Source organism: Hyperolius riggenbachi, chromosome 10, assembly GCF_040937935.1.
Source record: "Hyperolius riggenbachi isolate aHypRig1 chromosome 10, aHypRig1.pri, whole genome shotgun sequence".
NCBI lineage: Eukaryota > Metazoa > Chordata > Amphibia > Anura > Hyperoliidae > Hyperolius > Hyperolius riggenbachi.
The window spans coordinates 285,348,510-285,370,700 of record NC_090655.1 but is presented as its reverse complement, the minus strand read 5'-3'; the positions used below and the strand labels follow the sequence as shown (position 1 = coordinate 285,370,700).

Here is a 22,191-nt window from a genome sequence, read left to right as displayed (position 1 = left end):
CTTGTGATTTTTTTTTTTGTGTGTGTGGCCCACTGACACTGCATATACAGCCCTGTCTGTCACAGCTGGCCCTTGCTAATTGCTATACTGTGCAAGGCCCAGCACAGTCAGTGCATACCTTTCACTGTGTGAATGCACATTGTATTATACCAGCAGTCAGTACCTTTCATTGCATCTGTGTGACTGCACACTGTTTTATATACCAGTCAGTGCATCCCTTTTACTGCATCTGCGACTGCACATTGTATTATACCAGTCACTGCATACCTTTCACTGCTTCTGTGACTGCACACTTTTTTATATACCAGTCACTGCATACCTTTCACTGCATCTGTGTGACTGCACATTGTATTATACCAGTTACTGCATACCTTTCACTGCATCTGTGACTGCACACTTTTTATATACCAGTCACTGCATACCTTTCACTGCATCTGTGTGACTGCACACTGTTTTATATAGCAGTCACTTCATACCTTTCACTGCATCTGTGTGACTGCACATTGTATTATACCAGCAGTCAGTGTATACCTTTCACTGCATCTGTGTGACTGCACAATGTATTATACCAGCAGTCAGTACCTTTCACTGCATCTGTGTGACTGCACATTGTATTATACTAGTCACTGTATACCTTTCACTGCATCTGTGTTACTGCACACTGTTTTATATAACAGTTAGTGCATACCTTTCACTGCATCTGTGACTGCACATTGTATTATACCAGTCACTGCATACATTTCACTGCATCTGTGTGACTGCACACTGTTTTATATACCAGTCACTGCATACCTTTTACTGCATCTGTGACTGCACACTGTTTTATATACCAGTCACTGCATACCTTTCACTGCATCTGTGTGACTGCACATTGTTTTATATAGCAGTCATTTCATACCTTTCACTGCATCTGTGTGACTGCACATTGTATTATACCAACAGTCAGTGTATACCTTTCACTGCATCTGTGTGACTGCAGGCTGTATTAGTCCAGTCAGTGCATACCTTTCACTGCATATGTGACTGCACATTGTATTATATCTGGCAGTCAGTGCATACCTTTCACTTGAATGGATGGCAGACTTGCCCTCCATAACAGATTCTCGTTAAAGGATTTCAAGTGTATCCGTATCATAATTATACAGCATGGCCTAAAAAGAGTCCTCCTGTATTGTTATTTTTCATCACTACCTCCCTGAATCGGGACTTGCATGCCGTGCCTGCTGCCTTCCTTGGATGTGTGGTGGTAGCCATTTCTCAGGCTCCCACTCTGGACCTGAATCGAACCCTGATTCCCAGCCCGTTACCCGTGGTCACCATGGTACTGAGAAAGTACCATGGTAAGTTTATCACACAGTTGAATGAATGGCAGGCTTGCCCTCCATAACAGATTCTCGTTGAAGGAACTGCACAGACAGCAGAAAAAGTAATTTAAAAAATAGATGTAAGCTTTAACAATGGTAGAGAAAGAACCATCGACAGTCGGAGCAGTGATGAACCCCTGGACTACTGGGTGTGCAGGCTTGACCTGTGGCCAGAGCTGTCACAATTTGCCATCCAACTTCTGGCTTGCCCTGCCTCAAGCATCCTAGAATGGAACTTCAGCACAGTTGGAGGCATTGTCAGTGAGAAGAGAAGTCGCCTAGGTCAAAAAAGTGTTCAGTACCTCACCTTTATCAAAATGAATGAGGCATGGATCCCGGAGGGCTACTGCCTGCCTGAAGACTAAGTCAGTCCCCACACACAGCATCTCTGCCTGCACGCCGTGTGACTGCCTGCTCCAAGACTAAGTCAGTCCCCACACAGCATCTCTGCCTGCACTCCATGTGACTGCCTGCCCAAAGACTAAGTCAGTCCCCACACAGCATCTCTGCCTGCAGGCCACTTGACAACCTTCTCCGCCACCACCAACAGGGTCCAGGACTCCAGGTGGATTCCTGAATTTTTAAGGCCGCTAACAAAAAGAATAATAATTTTTCTAGTGCGTGTACATGCCTGCCTAATTTTTCTGGATACACTACAGCTGCAACAACAAAACAAAAGGCATGTACATGTGCCCATTCCCCTTCGTGATCGTTACCTTGCCGCGGTGAAGGGGCTTGCGTATCACAATGAAGCAATGACCTATATGAGTGTGTTAGGGGGCACATCCAAGATAATAAGGTTGTTGCTTCATTGTGGACAGACCAAATTCGATCAGCTGGACAGTCACTGCTGTTCTGTCATTGAGCTACCTCAGCCTGGCGACCATATGGACTTGAAAACCGCCATCGCCTGCACTCTTGAAAACCGCCATCGCCTGCACTCTCGCCGTGGTGCGCACCAGTCCAGCACGGCCATCACTATGCAAACAGCTGTGTGTTACACAGTGAGTTTGGTGTGTCAGTGTGAAGCAGTACACTAATTACACTACCTGCTGATCCATGTACACACATGCAAGATGCTTTCAAGCACTTTATGCCTCCAATTTAGGAACGCAATGTGATTTCTGCCCTTTAGGGATTATAAACCTGCTGTGCATGAAATCTGTAATTTTCCCCGGGACTTTTGGTGTGTATCCCACTCTGCCATGCCCCCCTCCAGGTGTTAGACCCCTTGAAACATCTTTTCCATTACTTTTGTTGCCAGAAACAGTGTTTGTAGTTGTTAAGGTTCGCCTCCCCATTGAAGTCTATTGCGGTTCGCCTCCCCATTGAAGTCTATTGCGGTTCGCCTCCCCATTGAAGTCTATTGCGGTTCGCATGGTTCGCACGAACTGGAACTTTTGCTGAAGTTCACGTTCAAGGTTCCCAAACCCAAAATCGGAGGTTCGAGCCATCTCTATTACAGATGTGAAGTTTTTGCTGGTCAGCCATTTTATCTGTAAAAATGCTCCTGGTGACCATTGTGCTTCTGTCAGTCATCTTATTTTATGAATGTTTCTGGTAAACCATGTTTAAACTTGGGCTGATGTAATTATATCAGAATCTGAATCATTTATTTTGTCAGGTACAAACAGGGAGTTGTACCCGGAATTGGTTTTGTCTCATACATGTTCCGGACGGATGAGGAGGATGTCTGAAAGCCAAGAGCCGAGGCTTCCATACTGCGGCTATATTGATCTCAGGCTATGCTTACAGTGGAAGCTGCATTGTGCTTCCTTTAAAAACAGGATTGCAATAGAACCAAAAAGCTGCATTGCCCATTGTGACCTTTAGGGAGCACACAGTGAAGCATACAGCCAATGAAGAGTATGCTTCACTCCCTCTGGTTTGTTACAGCTGATACAAATCCTGCAATAAATCTGCAGTGTTTCTCTTTCCTGCTTTCATGGAAGCCGACACATTGTTAACATCCTGTGCTTTCATGTGAGCGTATCTGCCTTACCTGCCGTGGCAGTCATGTGACTCGGGGGAGAGATCAGATTACAACGTGTGATTAGACACATATGAGAGGGGATTAGACAGGCTAAACTCTCTAACTACATCCAGGGTGCATTTCTCTCTGTTTCCCTTCTGTCCTGTGCAAGAGTTCAGCTCCGCTTTAACCTCCTGAGCGGTCTGGACGAGCTCAGCTCGTCCATTACCGCCAGAGGGTGCCGCTCAGGCCCTGCTGGGCCAATTTTCCCCAAATAAAAAGCATCACACGCAGCCGGCACTTTGCCAGCCGCGTGTGCTGCCTGATCGCCGCTGCAGCGCGGCGATCCGCCGCGTGCAGCGGCGAAAGAGGGTCCCCCCAGCCGCCCGAGCCCAGCATAGCTGGAACAAACAGTTCCGGCCAACGCTAAGGGCTGGATCGGAGGCGGCTGACGTCAGGACGTCCATGACGTCACTCCGCTCGTCGCCATGGTGACGAGGTAAGCAAAACAAGGAAGGCTGCTCATTGCGGCCTTCCTTGTTTATTCTGGTCGCCGGAGGCGATCAGAATTACGGATCCGGAGCGCCCTCTAGTGGGCTTACATGCAGCCAACTTTCAGTTGGCTGCATGGAATAGTTTTTTTTTTTATTTAAAAAAAACCCTCCCGCAGCCGCCCTGGCGATCTTATTAGAACACCAGGGAGGTTAACAAGACAGATATACCATTAAACTTGGTTACAGATCACTATTGCATAGAGATAACCATCGGTCCATATCTTGTAAAATGTCTTCTTAGAACCTCTCTTGTCATATACAGCTGTGTAGGCAGGTATAGCTGTGTGTGCAGAGCTGTGACTCTCAGTGATAGTGCGTAGCTGCAGCAGCTAGAACCTCTCTTGTCATATATAGCTGTGTAGGCAGGTATATCTGTGTGTGCAGAGCTGTGACTCTCAGTGATAGTGCGTAGGTGCAGCAGCTAGAACCTCTCTTGTCATATATAGCTGTGTAGGCAGGTATATCTGTGTGTGCAGAGCTGTGACTCTCAGTGATAGTGCGTAGCTGCAGCAGCTAGAACCTCTCTTGTCATATACAGCTGTGTAGGCAGGTATATCTGTGTGTGCAGAGCTCTGACTCTCAGTGATAGTGCGTAGCTGCAGCAGCTAGAACCTCTCTTGTCATATACAGCTGTGTAGGCAGGTATATCTGTGTGTGCAGAGCTGTGACTCTCAGTGATAGTGCGTAGGTGCAGCAGCTAGAACCTCTCTTGTCATATACAGCTGTGTAGGCAGGTATAGCTGTGTGTGCAGAGCTGTGACTCTCAGTGATAGTGCATAGCTGCAGCAGCTAGAACCTCTCTTGTCATATATAGCTGTGTAGGCAGATATATCTGTGTGTGCAGAGCTGTGACTCTCAGTGATAGTGCGTAGGTGCAGCAGCTAGAACCTCTCTTGTCATATACAGCTGTGTAGGCAGGTATATCTGTGTGTGCAGAGCTGTGACTCTCAGTGATAGTGCGTAGGTGCAGCAGCTAGAACCTCTCTTGTCATATATAGCTGTGTAGGCAGGTATATCTGTGTGTGCAGAGCTGTGACTCTCAGTGATAGTGAGTAGCTGCAGCAGCTAGAACCTCTCTTGTCATATACAGCTGTGTAGGCAGGTATATCTGTGTGTGCAGAGCTGTGACTCTCAGTGATAGTGCGTAGCTGCAGCAGCTAGAACCTCTCTTGTCATATACAGCTGTGTAGGCAGGTATATCTGTGTGTGCAGAGCTGTGACTCTCAGTGATAGTGCATAGCTGCAGCAGCTAGAACCTCTCTTGTCATATATAGCTGTGTAGGCAGGTATAGCTGTGTGTGCAGAGCTGTGACTCTCAGTGATAGTGCGTAGCTGCAGCAGCTAGAACCTCTCTTGTCATATACAGCTGTGTAGGCAGGTATATCTGTGTGTGCAGAGCTGTGACTCTCAGTGATAGTGCGTAGCTGCAGCAGCTAGAACCTCCCTTGTCATATACAGCTGTGTAGGCAGGTATATCTGTGTGTGCAGAGCTGTGACTCTCAGTGATAGTGCGTAGCTGCAGCAGCTAGAACCTCCCTTGTCACATACAGCTGTGTAGGCAGGTATATCTGTGTGTGCAGAGCTCTGACTCTCAGTGATAGTGCGTAGGTGCAGCAGCTAGAACCTCTCTTGTCATATATAGCTGTGTAGGCAGGTATATAGGTGTGTGTGCAGAGCTGTGACTCTCAGTGATAGTGTGTAGGTGCAGCAGCTAGAACCTCTCTTGTCATATACAGCTGTGTAGGCAGGTATATCTGTGTGTGCAGAGCTCTGACTCTCAGTGATAGTGCGTAGCTGCAGCAGCTAGAACCTCTATTGTCATATATAGCTGTGTAGGCAGGTATATCTGTGTGTGCAGAGCTGTGACTCTCAGTGATAGTGCGTAGCTGCAGCAGCTAGAACCTCTATTGTCATATATAGCTGTGTAGGCAGGTATATCTGTGTGTGCAGAGCTGTGACTCTCAGTGATAGTGCGTAGGTGCAGCAGCTTTCTAGCATTTTAGGGCTATTTGCCTTCTAGTATAAAATAGAAGCAGTCCAGCCAGCAATGTCTTCTGTTCTGAAATGGGTATTTCTCCAGATCTGTTAAGGAGCATAGCTTTAGGGGTAGATGGTATAGATGTGCTGATCAGTTTGGTGAGTAACACCTGCATTTACAGAGCCGAGACAAGGTCCTCCAGCACCCAAGGCTCAGACTCCAAAGTGTGCCCCCCCCCACAGCTGTCACACACACTGTTTGCTATTAGAGTAAGAGGTGCACCAGGGCCAGTCTGCCGATGAAATAGCCTACACAGTATGATAGTTTGTTGGAGCACCGGCCAACAGATGAGAATTGCAGAGGATGTGCGAACAGCTATTGTATAAATTTCAGAAAGCAAGCTCAGTCTTCCAGGTAGGCACACCAGCTAGGCAGACTCAGTGTGGGAAGCCGACATAACAGCACAAATGCAAGCTAGCGGTCCAAGCTATGCAGTGTACAAATAGTGCTGCAAGGTTGGCTGCATATGGCTACAACACTGCTCAACAAACAATGAATCATGCTTCATGTAACCTCAGGGCATCTAGCAGCAAAGTTCATCCAGTCCCATGGTCCTCACTGACCGGGCCGCAATTCCCTGAAAACCACACCCCTCTGTGGGGCCAGGAGAATACACAGCACTGTGATACTCACATAGGAGCAGATCTCCATCTGATGTAATTGGCAGACTCCCCGGCGATCAACCCACATGCATGTCATTCCAGAATACCTGAACCAGAGTATATGGAAGAATTCTGTATTTTGTGCACTACATCTCATTAGTGCATTTGTAGCCATGTGCACTGGCTGCTGTAATACCAGCGTGCCCTGGGCTATTGATTATTTATCCTGATCAGAGTAATTAATCAATAATGCAGGCTAGTCTGCTGTTGTAGAATGCAGTGCAATGGGTGCTGACAGCGACTTCTGTAGTGAGCAGAGAAGCAAGCTCCAGGCAATTTAGATTAGCTTGATTGCTGGTAATCATATTTCTTTTCCCAGCTCTCCCTCCCACCCTGTTGTCTTCCCCATGTCTTCCCCATGACCCTTTCCTCTTTTCAGATTTTATTGGCTTCTTTTAACTCTTTTGTCTCTGTCAAACAACACTGGTGATGTTTGCAGTCCTGGTGAGAGGTCTTCCTGCCATTTCTCCTCTCCCACCAGGCTCTCTGTCTTGTGCCTCTACCTCTTCATCCCCCCTCCTCCTATGCACCTCCCTCTTTTGTATGTCCCCCTTTTCTGGCTATCCTCAGAGGAGCTCACAATCTAGTCGTACCATAGTCATAGTCTAATGTCCTACCATATTATTATTATGTATTTATATAGCACTGACATCTCCTGCAGCACATTACAGAGTACATAGTCCTGTCACTGACTGTCCTCAGAGGAGCTCACAATCTAATCTTACCATAGTCATAGTGTAATGTCCTACCATATTATTATTATGTATTTATATAGCACTGACATCTCCTGCAGCACTGTACAGAGTACATAGTCATGTCACTGACTGTCCTCAAAGGAGCTCACAATCTAATTGTACCATACTCATAGTCTAATGTCCTACCATATTATTATTATGTATTTATATAGCGCTGACATCTTCTGCAGCACTGTACAGAGTACATAGTCATGTCACTGACTCCCCTCAAAGGAGCTCACAATCTGAACTTGGTCACTCCCAGAGTGCACCTCAAAAAATCTGGAGACAGAGCCTTCTGTCATGCTGCCCCTACTCTTTGGAACTCCCTACCACACCCAGTAAAGACAGCACCATCCCTGGAGCTATTCAAATCCAGACTGAAAAGCCACCTGTTTAGCCTGGCATTTCCAGATTTATAAAATTCTTCCTCTGTACCACGATGGTCGGAGCCATGCTTATGCGCTTTGAGTCCCACGGGAGAAAAGCGCTTTACAAATGTTATTTGTTGTTGTTGTTGTTGTTATTCCTACCATACTCATAGTCTAATGTCCTACCATATTATTATTATGTATTTATATAGCACTGACATCTTCTGCAACACTTTACAGAGTACATAGTCATGTCACTGACTGTCCTCAGAGGAGCTCACACGCTAACCCTACCATAGTCATAGTCTAATGTCCTACCATATTATTATTAATATTATTTTGTATTTATATAGCACTGACATCTTCTGCAGCACATTACAGAGTACATAGTCATGCTGCTGAGTGTCCTCAGAGGAGCTCACAATCTAATCCTACCATAGTCATAGCCTAATGTCCTACAATATTATTATTATTATGTATTTATATAGCACTGACCTCTTCTGCAGCACTGTACAGAGTACATAGTCATGTCACTGACTGTCCTCAAAGGAGCTCACAATCTAATCCTACCATACTCATAGTCTAATGTCCTACCATATTATTATTATGTATTTATATAGCACTGACATCTTCTGCAACACTTTACAGAGTCCATAGTCATGTCACTGACTGTCCTCAGAGGAGCTCACACTCTAATCCTACCATAGACATAGCCTAATGTCCTACCATATTATTATTATTATGTATTTATATAGCACTGACATCTTCTGTAGCACTGTACAGAGTACAGAGTTTCATAACGGTTAGCTCCATCCACATGTTGATGACTCCCAATCCCCCAAAATTTGCAGCAACACGCTCACCGCCCCAGCCCATCAATCCTCACATCAAATGTATTTTTTTTGGGGGGGGGGGGGGATTTCAATTTCCCTAGGTACGCCACTGTTCCACCCACTCCTCCTTGGTCAACTCAGGGATGTCTCCCCTCCAAATGAGTAGAGGTTTCTGGATGGCATTCCTGTCTGTATTTATCAGTATGTCATATAGTGATGATTCCCCTGCGGCCTGAATAGCTCAGCAGTTCTTCTATGGGGTTGAGGCTTCGGAGATAGGTTATGGATAGGTTATGGGTATTGAACTGTGGGTGAAATGCTTGCTAGAGTGGTAGATAGCAGAAGTACATACTGTTGGGTAATGGGTATCGAGCTTGTAAGGTATCACACTGCATGATCTCATGTCCTCCGGTAATATCCATAAGTCTTGTGATACCTTTGTCTACCCATATAGAGTGATCAGTGACAGTCAGGGACTCTTTGTTTTTTCTATTATTCCCTAATGGAGACAACTGTCCTTGTTTTGACTTGCCCTACGGTGCTCCAGACCTGAGTGGTGGTGACCATGGGTATAGTCATTAAGGGTGAGGCTTTGGGTCCTCTGAAAAGGAGACTGGATAATGCTAGTGGTGAACCTGTGATGGCAGCTTCCAAGACTGAGGCAGGGTTGTATTGAGATTGTTGGAACCACCTGTAGATTGTAGTCAGGACTGCTGCCCAGTGGTAGTATTTAAGTTTCGGTATTGCGATGCTGTCCTGGTCTACCGGGAGTTGTAAACTAGAGAGAGCGATACCCGGGGTGGAGGCTCCCCCTAGGAATGAACGTAGCAACCTCTTGAGTTCAGAGAACAGGCGGTTGGATGGTGTGATAGTAGGCCTGAACGATTTTAGGAAAAGATTGAATTGCACGATTCGATTCACAATTTTCACCATTTATTTTCACCATTTATTTTAATACATAATTTTCACCATTTATTTTAATACATAATGTCATTTGAATACTTTTAGGGTGATGATGTATATTAATTGAACATATGCATGGCCAGTGTATGAGGGCAGGGTCAGGGTCTGTGATGTTGCTGGCAGGTGGCTGAATGACATAACCTGGACTGGAGTGTATGAGGGCGGCGGAGGGGGGTGGAGGCGGAGCCTAGCGGTGGCGGGGTCTGAAACCATTGAGTAATTTAATGCAGGCAATGCACAACTGCCCATGTATGCGGCGGGGCCTTGTGTGAGGACGGTGGGCTGGGGGCAGTTAACAATGTGCGGCGACTCAGCGTATTGCTGATTGCTTGAGCCGGGCAGCGGGGGGCGGATCCACTCGAGTCACTGATTGTTAATGAGCCAGGCAAAGGGGGGGGGGGGGGTGAGTCCAGCCCAGAGCGGCACACAGCGGCACCAATTGATAGATAGAGATGATATGACGGCGGCGGTAGGCGGAGCTGTGCCCTCTGTACAGCTCCACCTACCGCCTCCGTCATACCACCTCTATCTAGCGATTGGTGGAGCTGTGTGCCACTCTAGACTGGACTCGCCCTCCCCCTGCTTCCTGGCTCATTAACAATCAGAAATATGCACTGCTAGTCACAGCTTCTGCCAATCAGTGGCTCTTCTCTATGACGGTGCGGCGGTAGGCGGAGCCATGCGGCCAAGCACAGAGGGCGCTGACAAAACCGCAGCTACTGACTATCTGTAGATCCTCTGCACGTGAATCGCGATTTCGGTTTAAAACCACAAAACCATTCAGCCCTATTTGATAGGAGTTTGTCTGAACATGTAAAGAAACTTTGGCAGAATACACATCTTCACTAGGCTAGAACGTCCTATGAGAGAGGGGGCAGTGAGCTCCAGGCTCGAAGTTTATATTTAACTCATCACACTACAGGTTCAACGTTCAGATTATAGATGTCCTTAATATTGGGGGTGATTTCAATCACCAGATATTTAATTTTGTCTACTATTTGTAATGGTGTGTATTCCATGTAGTTGTATCAGTCTGAGGGTCAAGTGGCATTAGGAGTAATGTGGTCCAGTTTATTATCAGGCCTAAGTGTGTGCCAAAGCTGGAGAGTAATTTAATTTGAGGACCGCAGGCTTACACTTCCTAGTGATCAGGCGATTTTTTACAATTCAATGACCTGCAGCTTTAACAGCTCGCTGCAGAGCCATATAACTTAAAGCAGATCCGAGATGAAAAACTAAGTATAACAAGTATAAAACAAAGGACCGAGAGCCCAATATAGTGTAGTATGCACTGGAAAATGGTGAAATAATGTAAAGTGTAAGTATTATACTCACAAACCAGGGTTACCTCCAAGGCAACCACTGAAAAGGCAGGTGGGGAGAACAAGCCTGTCCCCACTCAGGATTAAAACGTCGCTCTCTGCGGATAGGGGGAAAAAAAAGGAGGGTATGACACCCTTCCACCAAGGGTGAATTCTTGATATGTAGAGATGTACAGAGGCGTCAGTAGGATAAAAAAAAGTCACTAAAATGTTTAAAACGTTCGGGATGCGGTGGTGGACCAGCCAACCCAAAATCAGACACAAGTACTGTCGATTACAGTCGAAAGCAATTTATTCACATACTCCTTAGCACAAGTTGCAACGCGTTTCACGGGCAAAATCCAGCTTCATCAGGCAAAATAAGCGATTTTAATTTAAAAAAAAACAATAAATTTAAAAAAATGACTTGACAGCAACAATCAGATGCCACCAACAGAAAGCTCTGTTGGTGGCAAGAAAAGGAGGCAAGATTAATTTGAGGATCCAGGATTAATTTGAGGCACAGAGGTGCCAAGCTCCGTTTGGACTCCGTGCTGTTTAATGCTCCTGTTGATTATTGCCTGATGAAGCTGGATTTTGCCAGTGAAACGCGTTGTAACGTGTGCTAAGGAGTATGTGAATAAATTGCTTTCGACTGTAATCGACAGTACTTGTGTCTGATTTTGGGTTGGCTGGTCCACCACCGCATCCCGAACGTTTTAAACATTTTAGTGACTTTTTTTTATCCTACTGGCGCCTCTGTACATCTCTACATAAGTATAACAAGTAACTTGTCTATATATCTTATCTAAAGTTTAGATAGTTTACACAGCAAATCTAGCTGCAACAGCTTCAACAGAATATCATTATTTCTTCCTGTGATACAATGACAGCAGCCATGTTCTGCTTGTCACAGTACACAGGCAAGCTGATAGCATCTCAGCCCTGAGCCTCCCCTCCTCCCCTCTGCCTCTGAAATCTCTGGCTAGTAACCTCCTCCTCCTCCTGCCCAGACTGAGCTCCCATAAGCCTAAAGTAGGGTACATGAGTCTGAAAATGCCAAGGCACTGTGAAGCTGTGGGCGAGGCTTGTTTAGTTTATAGGGAATAAGAGTATAAAAAAAACCAAAAAAGTATTTGGCTTGAGGAGTGTTCTTTAAACTATATGAAAGGAACACAATTATGCAATAAGTAACTTTTTATCTCGGATCCTCAAGTTAATCTTGCCTCCTTTTCTTGCCACCAACAGAGCATTCTCTGTTGCCGTCAAGTCATTTTTTAAATGTATTGTTTTTTTTAAATTAAAATCGCTTATTTTATTTAAATGTATTTACTACGCTATATCGCAGTGCTATAAAACAGAAAAAAATTATCTAACAGCCTGCCAGCCGCAATCCTGGGCTGGCAGGCTGATCACGGAGCTCCACTCTGTGTCTCTGTAGGTAATGATTATGAAAGCACATGCTCGTTCCCTGCTTAACCCCACCCACTGCTTTTGTTGCAAATCGGCATTAGGCGGTCCTGGGGGAGTCACTCTGCGACCGCCCATAAGCGTGAGGCGGTTGTAGAGTGGTTACGAGCATTAAGAGCATTGGTCGGTGAGGCATGGGGTCAGCCAGATATAATAGTATAAGTATAGTAGTATAAGGATACTCTTTCATCTAGGCCTGCTATCTGCAGTCCAGTTATACCGGGAGAGGAGCGGAGGAATGCCAACAGCAATATGTGATTGGTTATCATTGTAATGCAATGCATCCAGGAACTGCCCCAGGGAGGTAACTTTTTGCCTATTCCTGATCCTATAAATGTGTAGAGAACACTTTGCACTAGACAGCATTTCATATGAAGGGCTCCATCAACTGCACTTTATGATTAACAGGTTTGTCGCTTTAAATGACGTATATTGTCCATCTTTGACACTATCCTCCCATTATTCCGAAGGTTCCTACATGTCACATTCTAAACTATTCAACTCCAATTCAGCTTCCCGCCCTTCAGTTTGTCAGCTGCCCCCAGAAGATCCTCAAATATACTTCTACCATTAATAGCAGCCTTGAGACGAAAAGGAATGTTATTTCACCATTGCTTGGATGACATCATTCTGCCGGCATCTTGAGGATCTCAGCCGACTTAAGACTGAGACCAGGCGCTTCACTTCCTCACACAAAGGGGGGGGGGGGGTTAAATTACATGAAGATCCAGTTACTACCTCAGGGTACAGCGTGATACCGTTTAGAATACAATAGCTCTTCCTCCTCAGACACCCAGCTTTCTAAAACAGGAGATCACTGCCTTTATTCCATCACTCAGTCACACCTCTCTGCCTACACCTCATCAGTCTGTCCACCTGTCCTCCACAATGCTGATGGATGGGTGGAGCAGACTGCCTTTATTCTCAGCCCTCAGTCAGTCCTCACACCACTCTGCCTACACCACATAAGTCTCCTGTACTCCACAATCCTGATGGACGGGAGGAGCAGACTGCCTTTATTCTCAGCCCTCAGTCAGTCCCCGCACCTCTCTGCCTACACCTCATCAGTCTCGTGTCCTCCACAATCCTGATGGTCGGGTGGAGCAGACTGACTTTATTCTCAGCCCTCAGTCAGTCGTCACACCACTCTGCCTACACCTCATCAGTCTCCTGTCCTCCACAATCCTTATGGTTGGGTGGAGCAGACTGCCTTTATTCTCAGCCCTCAGTCAGTCCCCGCACCTCTCTGCCTACATCTCATCAGTCTACTGTCCTCCACAATCCTGATGGTCAGGTGGAGCAGACTGCCTTTATTCTCAGCCCTCAGTCAGTCCCTGCACCTCTCTGCCTACACCTCATCAGTCTCTTGTCCTTCACAATCCTGATGGTTGGGTGGAGCAGACTGCCTTTATTCTCAGCCCTCAGTCAGTCCCTGCACCTCTCTGCCTACACCTCATCAGTCTCCTGTCCTCCACAATCCTGATGGTTGGGTGGAGCAGACTGCCTTTATTCTCAGCCCTCAGTCAGTCCCCGCACCTCTGTGCCTACACCTCATCAGCCTCCTGTCCTCCACAGTCCTGATGTTTGGGTGAAGCAGACTGTCTTTTCTCTCAGCCCTCAGTCAGTCCTCACACCTCTCTGCTTTACCTCATCAGCCTCCTGTCCTCCACAGTCCTGATGGTCAGGTGGAGCAGACTGTCTTTACTCTCAGCCCTCAGTAATTTCTCGCATCTCTTTGCCTACACCTCATCAGTCTCCTGCCCTCCATAATCACGATGGTCAGGTAGAGCAGCCTGCCTTTACTCTCAGCCCTCAGTCAGTCCTCACATCTCTCTGCCTACACCTCACCAGTCTCCTGTCCTCCCCAGTCCTGATGGCCAGGTGGAGCAGACTGCCTTTATTCTCAGCCCTCAGTCATTCCCCGCACCTCTCTGCCTACACCTCATCAGTCTCCTGTCCTCCACAATCCTGATGGTCAGGTGGAGCAGACTGCCTTTATTCTCAGCCCTCAGTCAGTCCTCAGATCTCTCTGCCTACACCTCATCAGCCTCCTGTCATCCACAATCCTGATGGTTGGGTGGAGCAGACTGCCTTTATTCTCAGCCCTCAGTCAGTCCCTGCATATCTCTGCCTACACCTCATCAATCTCCTGTCCTCCACAATCCCGATGGTCAGGTGGAGCAGACTGCCTTTATTCTCAGCCCTCAGTCAGTCCCCCCATCTCTCTGCCTACACCTCATCAGTCTCCTGTCCTCCACAATCCCGATGGTTGGGTGGAGCAGATGGCATCTCATATTGTTACAATTAGAGATACCCAATTAATGAAAGCAATTTAATTGCAAACAAGGCTATGGCCTCAATTCTTCAAGCATTTGGTAATGCCGAAAACAGCTGACTTTACTGAGCACTTAGGAAAATGTCAATTCATCAAGGTGGTTAGCCCACGAATAGCTGAGGTTACTGAGCAATGAGGTAAATTACAGACTTGTGTGGTAAATACCTCAACAAATGTCAGTAAATGTCAATTCATTAATGTTACAGCATGCGGCATCAGGTCCAAGCTCCCAGGTGGCAAAAACCAGCTTAGAATGCCTTCCGTGTGGATATCTCCATGATTGACAGGAGCAGCGAGCCAATAGAAACAGCCCCATCTCCTGCAAGGCCTGATGATTGGATGTTGGTATGTTGCGCAGGCTTCTCTGGTGGGTTTTGCTTTCCTACCCCCCAGGCAGTGAGCAGAGAGATCTTGGAACAAAAGGGGCTTCCCCTGTGGCCTCTTTAGGTTCCTGTTTAAAGATGAAGAGGATCCAGTGGGGAAATCACCTAAGCAGGGCATGTGTAATGTCTCCTGGAAGTTCTTCTAAGCTATGGCAACTAAATAAAATGTTAAGAAAGACTAATGGACAGATTCAAAGCAAGCAGAGGCAGTATAGCAAACAATATTACTATTACTATTTTATTGCTGTCTCTGCATGGAGAACAGCATGTAACAATAGAGACTCTTCCTCTGTTATGAAAAGGTTTTTGTCAATGGGCTTCCGTAAATTACCGAACTTCTACCGCACCTGTGAAAATCTTGATGGATTAGCAAAAAAAAGTCTGTAAAATCGAATGCGGTATTTTAAGGACTTAGATTTTTTAATCAAACAGCTTTTGATGAATTGAAGACTATTCCTTCTGTGGTGGACAAGACCGGCCAACTGAAATAACAGCCATTGCTTAATTCCATACCATTGGTCATTGTCGAGCCGGATGGGGAGCGCATTGCTGGGATATCTCAGTGCAGGAGAGATGGATTCTGCCTCAGAAGTGGCTTCACACATTTTACAAATTCAAGCAGCCTCTAAACACCTTTATTCCAATATTAGAGCACAGATTACATACAAATAGGCACTATGGCAGCTGCCTCATACATCATGAAACAAGGAGGATCCAGAAGCAGATCCTTCAGGACCACTAATGTGGAGAATTATAGCGTGAAGAATTATAAAATATACATGTATATAAAGTACGTCTGTCCCAGAGTAAAGTGCAATATACTTTACATTCCTCCTATATTCCTGTCACATACAGTAGCCACAATTTGCCCCTTCCTGACCCCGGACACTGCCAAACTACTCATTCCTGCCCTCATCATCTCCCACCTTGTCTACTGCAACACCCTCCAGTCTGTCCTCCCCCTGAACCGCACTGATACCCTACAATCCATCATCACTGCAGCAGCCAGACTTCCTCCATTCTTCCCATCATTCCCCCTTCATGACCCCCTCTGTAAACTCCTCCACTGACTCCCTATTCCATTCACTATCATAGAGATACTGTGCCTGGCCTACAACTCTGTACACAAGACCTGCAAAGCCTACATCTCTGAACACATCCACAGACATCCACCTGCCCACCCCCGATGATCCTCTTATAGCCAAACACTCCCACACTCAACATAAATGTCTGGCAAGCAGTGATTTACACCCAAAACATTTCTTACACTGATAAGGGCTTCTCTCCAGTATGAGATCTCTCATGTGTGACAAGATTTGATTTATGCGCAAAACATTTCCCACACTCAGCACACGAATAGGGCTTCTCACCAGTGTGAGATCTCTCATGTGTGACAAGCTCTGATTTCCATACAAAACATTTCCCACACTCAGCACATGAATAGGGCTTCTCTCCAGTATGAGATCTCTCATGTGTGACAAGATTTGATTTATGCGCAAAACATTTCCCACACTCAGCACATGAATAGGGCTTCTCTCCAGTGTGATATCGCTCATGTTTTACAAGATATGATTTCTCCACAAAACATTTCCCACACTCAACACATGTATATGGCTTCTCTCCAGTATGAGATCTCTCATGTGTGACAAGAAGTGATTTCTGCCGAAAACATTTCCCACACTCAGCACACGAATAGGGCTTCTCACCAGTGTGAGATATCTCATGTAGGGCAAGAAGTGATTTCTGCCGAAAACATTTCCCACACTCAGGACATGAATAGGGCTTCTCACCAGTGTGAAGTCTCTCATGTGTGACAAGATGTGGTTTCTGCCCAAAACATTTCCCACACTCAGCACATGAATAGAGCTTCTCACCAGTGTGAGATCTCTCATGTCTGAGTAGGTGTGATTTTCTCAGAAAACATTTCCCACACTCAGCACATGAATAGGGCTTCTCTCCAGTGTGAGAACTCTCATGTCTGATAAGCAGTGATTTATTCCCAAAACATTTCCCACATTCAGCACACGAATAGGGCTTCTCACCAGTGTGAGATCTCTCATGTAGGACAAGAAGTGATTTCTGCTGAAAACATTTCCCACACTCAGGACATGAATAGGGCTTCTCACCAGTGTGAGTTCTCTCATGTGTGATAAGATGTGATTTACGCCCAAAACATTTCCCACACTCAGCACATGAATAGGGCTTCTCACCAGTGTGAGTTCTCTCATGTGTGATAAGATGTGATTTACGCCCAAAACATTTCCCACACTCAGCACATGAATAGGGCTTCTCACCAGTGTGAGTTCTCTCATGTGTGATAAGCCGTGATTTACGGCCAAAACATTTGCCACACTCAGCACATGAATAGGGTTTCTCTCCAATATGTCTTTTCTCATATCTTCTTATGGGAGGGGAGTCTGGGGGAATATTTGGGGTCACCAGGATATCTGCAGGAGATTCTTGTCCAGTGACATCATCATCCGTTGTACAGTCTGTGGATACAGAGAGACGAGTCTCTGAGAGGTTCCTGATGCCGGGACTCCGCCCTGCAAATAGAGAAACATAATCACTTCCTGTTATGGAATTCTGAGGGAGGAGCAATTATCATTAGGGAGGGTCAGTGAGCTGCTGATAACTCCAAGTTGATGCAAAGTTTATGCAGGATAGAAATGGATCAGATGCAGCAGTTGCATATAATTAGCATACAATTTGCACCATCTCAGAGATATTGGCATGTCACTGACCATCACAAGTTATCAGCCTGACAGAGAACTGCAGAAGGTTGTGCTCATTACAGGCAGCCAATAGCTTTGGCTTAATAAAAGTTACACTATATAGGTAATCAGCCCCCTCCAGTGTCTCAGTCACCAATGTAACCCCAATAATTCAGACTAAACAATACTTTGACCTTATATTGTAACGCAGTCCCAGCATACAAATCCCAGTAAAATCTACAATCATGATGATCCTCAGGCATTGATGAGCTGATTTGTCCAGCGATGTACATTGGTTGGGCCTGGGAGACGGACTCATAATGACAGTTCTGAGACACTTGGCCAGATGTGGTCCCAGAACATGGACTGGTTACTGTACAGGCGCTGCATGCGAGTGCAATTCTGTGTATCTCTGCTATAATGGTGGATTTACACTATGTGGGCATTGTGCTGAGTTTACAGTAATGTGGATATGAAGTGATGCAATGCTAAGGACTCTGAGGGCCGGATCTGCAGCTTTATATATAGATGTTTATTTCTGCCCAATATTCTGGTGATCTGATTGTGTTATCCCGGTGTAGCCGGCTGTGGTACTACATTGGTATTGGCAGTATAGTTGGCTGAAGCTGGTGCACGGTGGTCACTACTATTGTGGGCGGAGCTGCCCTGTCACTTACTCACTCCTGGGTGTCAGTGACCGCGCCTCCTATTCTACAACATTCTGCACCATCATTTGTTTATATTTCCAGCTTCCCACCTGAGGATTATCAACAGTGAGATTGTGCAGCATCGTTCTGTACAACAGATGTCTACAAGGAATCCGCCACACTGAGGATCCTCATAATGGCTGATTATACTGGGATTCCTCTACAAGAAAGTTCCATTGTCTCTATGTGTTTATCAGATGATGGGGGATCTAGGTGGGCAATCCTGGGAATAAAGAGGACCTGTACATCTCTCTGGTGAGTTTCTGTTACTGGATACATCTGTAGGAAACACACACACTGACTGAATACATTGTCTCTATGTGATTATCAGATGATGGGGGATCTAGGTGGACAATCCTGGGAATAAAGAGGACCTGTACATCTCTCTGGTGGGTTTCTGTTACTGGATACATCTGTAGGAAACACACACACTGACTGAATACATTGTCTCTATGTGTTTATCAGATGATGGGGATCTAGGTGGACAATCCTGGGAATAAAGAGGACCTGTACATCTCTCTGGTGGGTTTCTGTTACTGGATACATCTGTAGGAAACACACACACTGACTGAATACATTGTCTCTATGTGTTTTTTTAGATGATGGGGGACCTAGGTGGACAATCCTGGGAATAAAGAGGACCTGTACATCTCTCTGGTGGGTTTCTGTTACTGGATACATCTGTAGGAAACACACACACTGACATATTACATTGTCTCTATGTGTTTATCAGATGATGGGGGACCTAGGTGGACAATCCTGGGAATAAAGAGGACCTGTACACCTCTCTGGTGGGTTTCTGTTACTGGATACATCTGTAGGAAACACACACACTGACTGAATACATTGTCTCTATGTGTTTATCAGATGATGGGGGATCTAGGTGGACAATCCTGGGAATAAAGAGGACCTGTACAGCTCTCTGGTGGGTTTCTGTTACTGGATACATCTGTAGGAAACACACACACTGACTGAATACATTGTCTCTATGTGTTTATCAGATGATGGGGGATCTAGGTGGGCAATCCTGGGAATAAAGAGGACCTGTACATCTCTCTGGTGGGTTTCTGTTACTGGATATATCTGTAGGAAACACACACACTGACTGAATACATTGTCTCTATGTGATTATCAGATGATGGGGGATCTAGGTGGACAATCCTGGGAATAAAGAGGACCTGTACATCTCTCTGGTGGGTTTCTGTTACTGGATACATCTGTAGGAAACACACACACTGACTGAATACATTGTCTCTATGTGTTTATCAGATGATGGGGGATCTAGGTGGACAATCCTGGGAATAAAGAGGACCTGTACATCTCTCTGGTGGGTTTCTGTTACTGGATACATCTGTAGGAAACACACACACTGACTGAATACATTGTCTCTATGTGTTTATCAGATGATGGGGGACCTAGGTGGACAATCCTGGGAATAAAGAGGACCTGTACATCTCTCTGGTGGGTTTCTGTTACTGGATACATCTGTAGGAAACACACACACTGACATATTACATTGTCTCTATGTGTTTATCAGATGATGGGGGACCTAGGTGGACAATCCTGGGAATAAAGAGGACCTGTACACCTCTCTGGTGGGTTTCTGTTACTGGATACATCTGTAGGAAACACACACACTGACTGAATACATTGTCTCTATGTGTTTATCATATGATGGGGGATCTAGGTGGACAATCCTGGGAATAAAGAGGACCTGTACATCTCTCTGGTGGGTTTCTGTTACTGGATACATCTGTAGGAAACACACACACTGACTGAATACATTGTCTCTATGTGTTTATCATATGATGGGGGATCTAGGTGGACAATCCTGGGAATAAAGAGGACCTGTACACCTCTCTGGTGGGTTTCTGTTACTGGATACATCTGTAGGAAACACACACACTGACTGAATACATTGTCTCTATGTGTTTATCAGATGATGGGGGATCTAGGTGGACAATCCTGGGAATAAAGAGGACCTGTACATCTCTCTGGTGGGTTTCTGTTACTGGATACATCTGTAGGAAACACACACACTGACTGAATACATTGTCTCTATGTGTTTATCAGATGATGGGGGATCTAGGTGGACAATCCTGGGAATAAAGAGGACCTGTACATCTCTCTGGTGGGTTTCTGTTACTGGATACATCTGTAGGAAACACACACACTGACTGAATACATTGTCTCTATGTGTTTATCAGATGATGGGGGATCTAGGTGGGCAATCCTGGGAATAAAGAGGACCTGTACATCTCTCTGGTGGGTTTCTGTTACTGGATACATCTGTAGGAAACACACACACTGACTGAATACATTGTCTCTATGTGATTAACAGATGATGGGGGATCTAGGTGGACAATCCTGGGAATAAAGAGGACCTGTACATCTCTCTGGTGGGTTTCTGTTACTGGATACATCTGTAGGAAACACACACACTGACTGAATACATTGTCTCTATGTGTTTATCAGATGATGGGGGATCTAGGTGGACAATCCTGGGAATAAAGAGGACCTGTACATCTCTCTGGTGGGTTTCTGTTACTGGATACATCTGTAGGAAACACACACACTGACTGAATACATTGTCTCTATGTGTTTATCAGATGATGGGGGACCTAGGTGGACAATCCTGGGAATAAAGAGGACCTGTACATCTCTCTGGTGGGTTTCTGTTACTGGATACATCTGTAGGAAACACACACACTGACATATTACATTGTCTCTATGTGTTTATCAGATGATGGGGGACCTAGGTGGACAATCCTGGGAATAAAGAGGACCTGTACACCTCTCTGGTGGGTTTCTGTTACTGGATACATCTGTAGGAAACACACACACTGACTGAATACATTGTCTCTATGTGTTTATCAGATGATGGGGGATCTAGGTGGACAATCCTGGGAATAAAGAGGACCTGTACATCTCTCTGGTGGGTTTCTGTTACTGGATACATCTGTAGGAAACACACACACTGACTGAATACATTGTCTCTATGTGTTTATCAGATGATGGGGGATCTAGGTGGACAATCCTGGGAATAAAGAGGACCTGTACATCTCTCTGGTGGGTTTCTGTTACTGGATACATCTGTAGGAAACACACACACTGACTGAATACATTGTCTCTATGTGTTTATCAGATGATGGGGGCAGTGCTGGGCCGAAATTACGCATTAGCGTAATTACGCATCGTAATTCACTACAAATGCACCGTAAGCGTTACGTGTAAGGTTACGGTATTACGCGTAATTAATTACGCGTAGACCGTGGGTTACGTTTTACGCGTAACAAATTACGCGTAAGACAGTAAACTCCCATTGAAATTACACAGTCTGCCATAATCGCGTAATATTACGCTCCCGTATAATATAAAAAAGCCGCCGACTTTAAGGGTTAATAGCAAAGCCCCCTTAAGTGCTAAGAGCCTCAAATTTGGAGAATATATTAAGGAGATCAGAAGGAATAAGAGGAAAAAATTTTTTTTCAAAAAGACTTTATAGTTTTTGAGAAAATCGATGTTAAAGTTTCAAAGGAAAAATAGATACATTTAAAAACCCGCCGACTTTAACGGTTAATAGCAAAGCCTGCTTAAAATTTAGAAACACCAAATTTACAGGGTATATTAAGGGGATCAGTGGGAATAAGAGGAAAAAAATTTTTTTCAAAAAGACCTTATAGTTTTTGAGAAAATCGATTTTTAAGTTTCAAGGGCAAAAATGTCTTTTAAATGCGGAAAATGTCAGTTTTTTTTGCACAGGTAACAATAGTGTTTTATTTTCATAGAT

At 45.3% G+C, this 22,191-nt stretch overlaps 1 protein-coding gene and 1 pseudogene across 1 annotated transcript in view; both read right to left on the bottom strand.

Moving 5' to 3' along the window:
- Positions 1–22,191, bottom strand: part of LOC137537266 (zinc finger protein 208-like) — a 91,626-nt gene that overhangs the window by 11,383 nt on the left and 58,052 nt on the right. The window contains exon 8 of the mRNA XM_068259352.1: positions 16,248–17,526. Coding sequence (XP_068115453.1) covers positions 16,248–17,526 — 1,279 coding nt within the window. The remainder of the gene's footprint in view (positions 1–16,247; positions 17,527–22,191) is intronic.
- Positions 15,600–22,191, bottom strand: part of LOC137535541 (zinc finger protein 585A-like) — a 235,646-nt pseudogene continuing 229,054 nt past the window's right edge.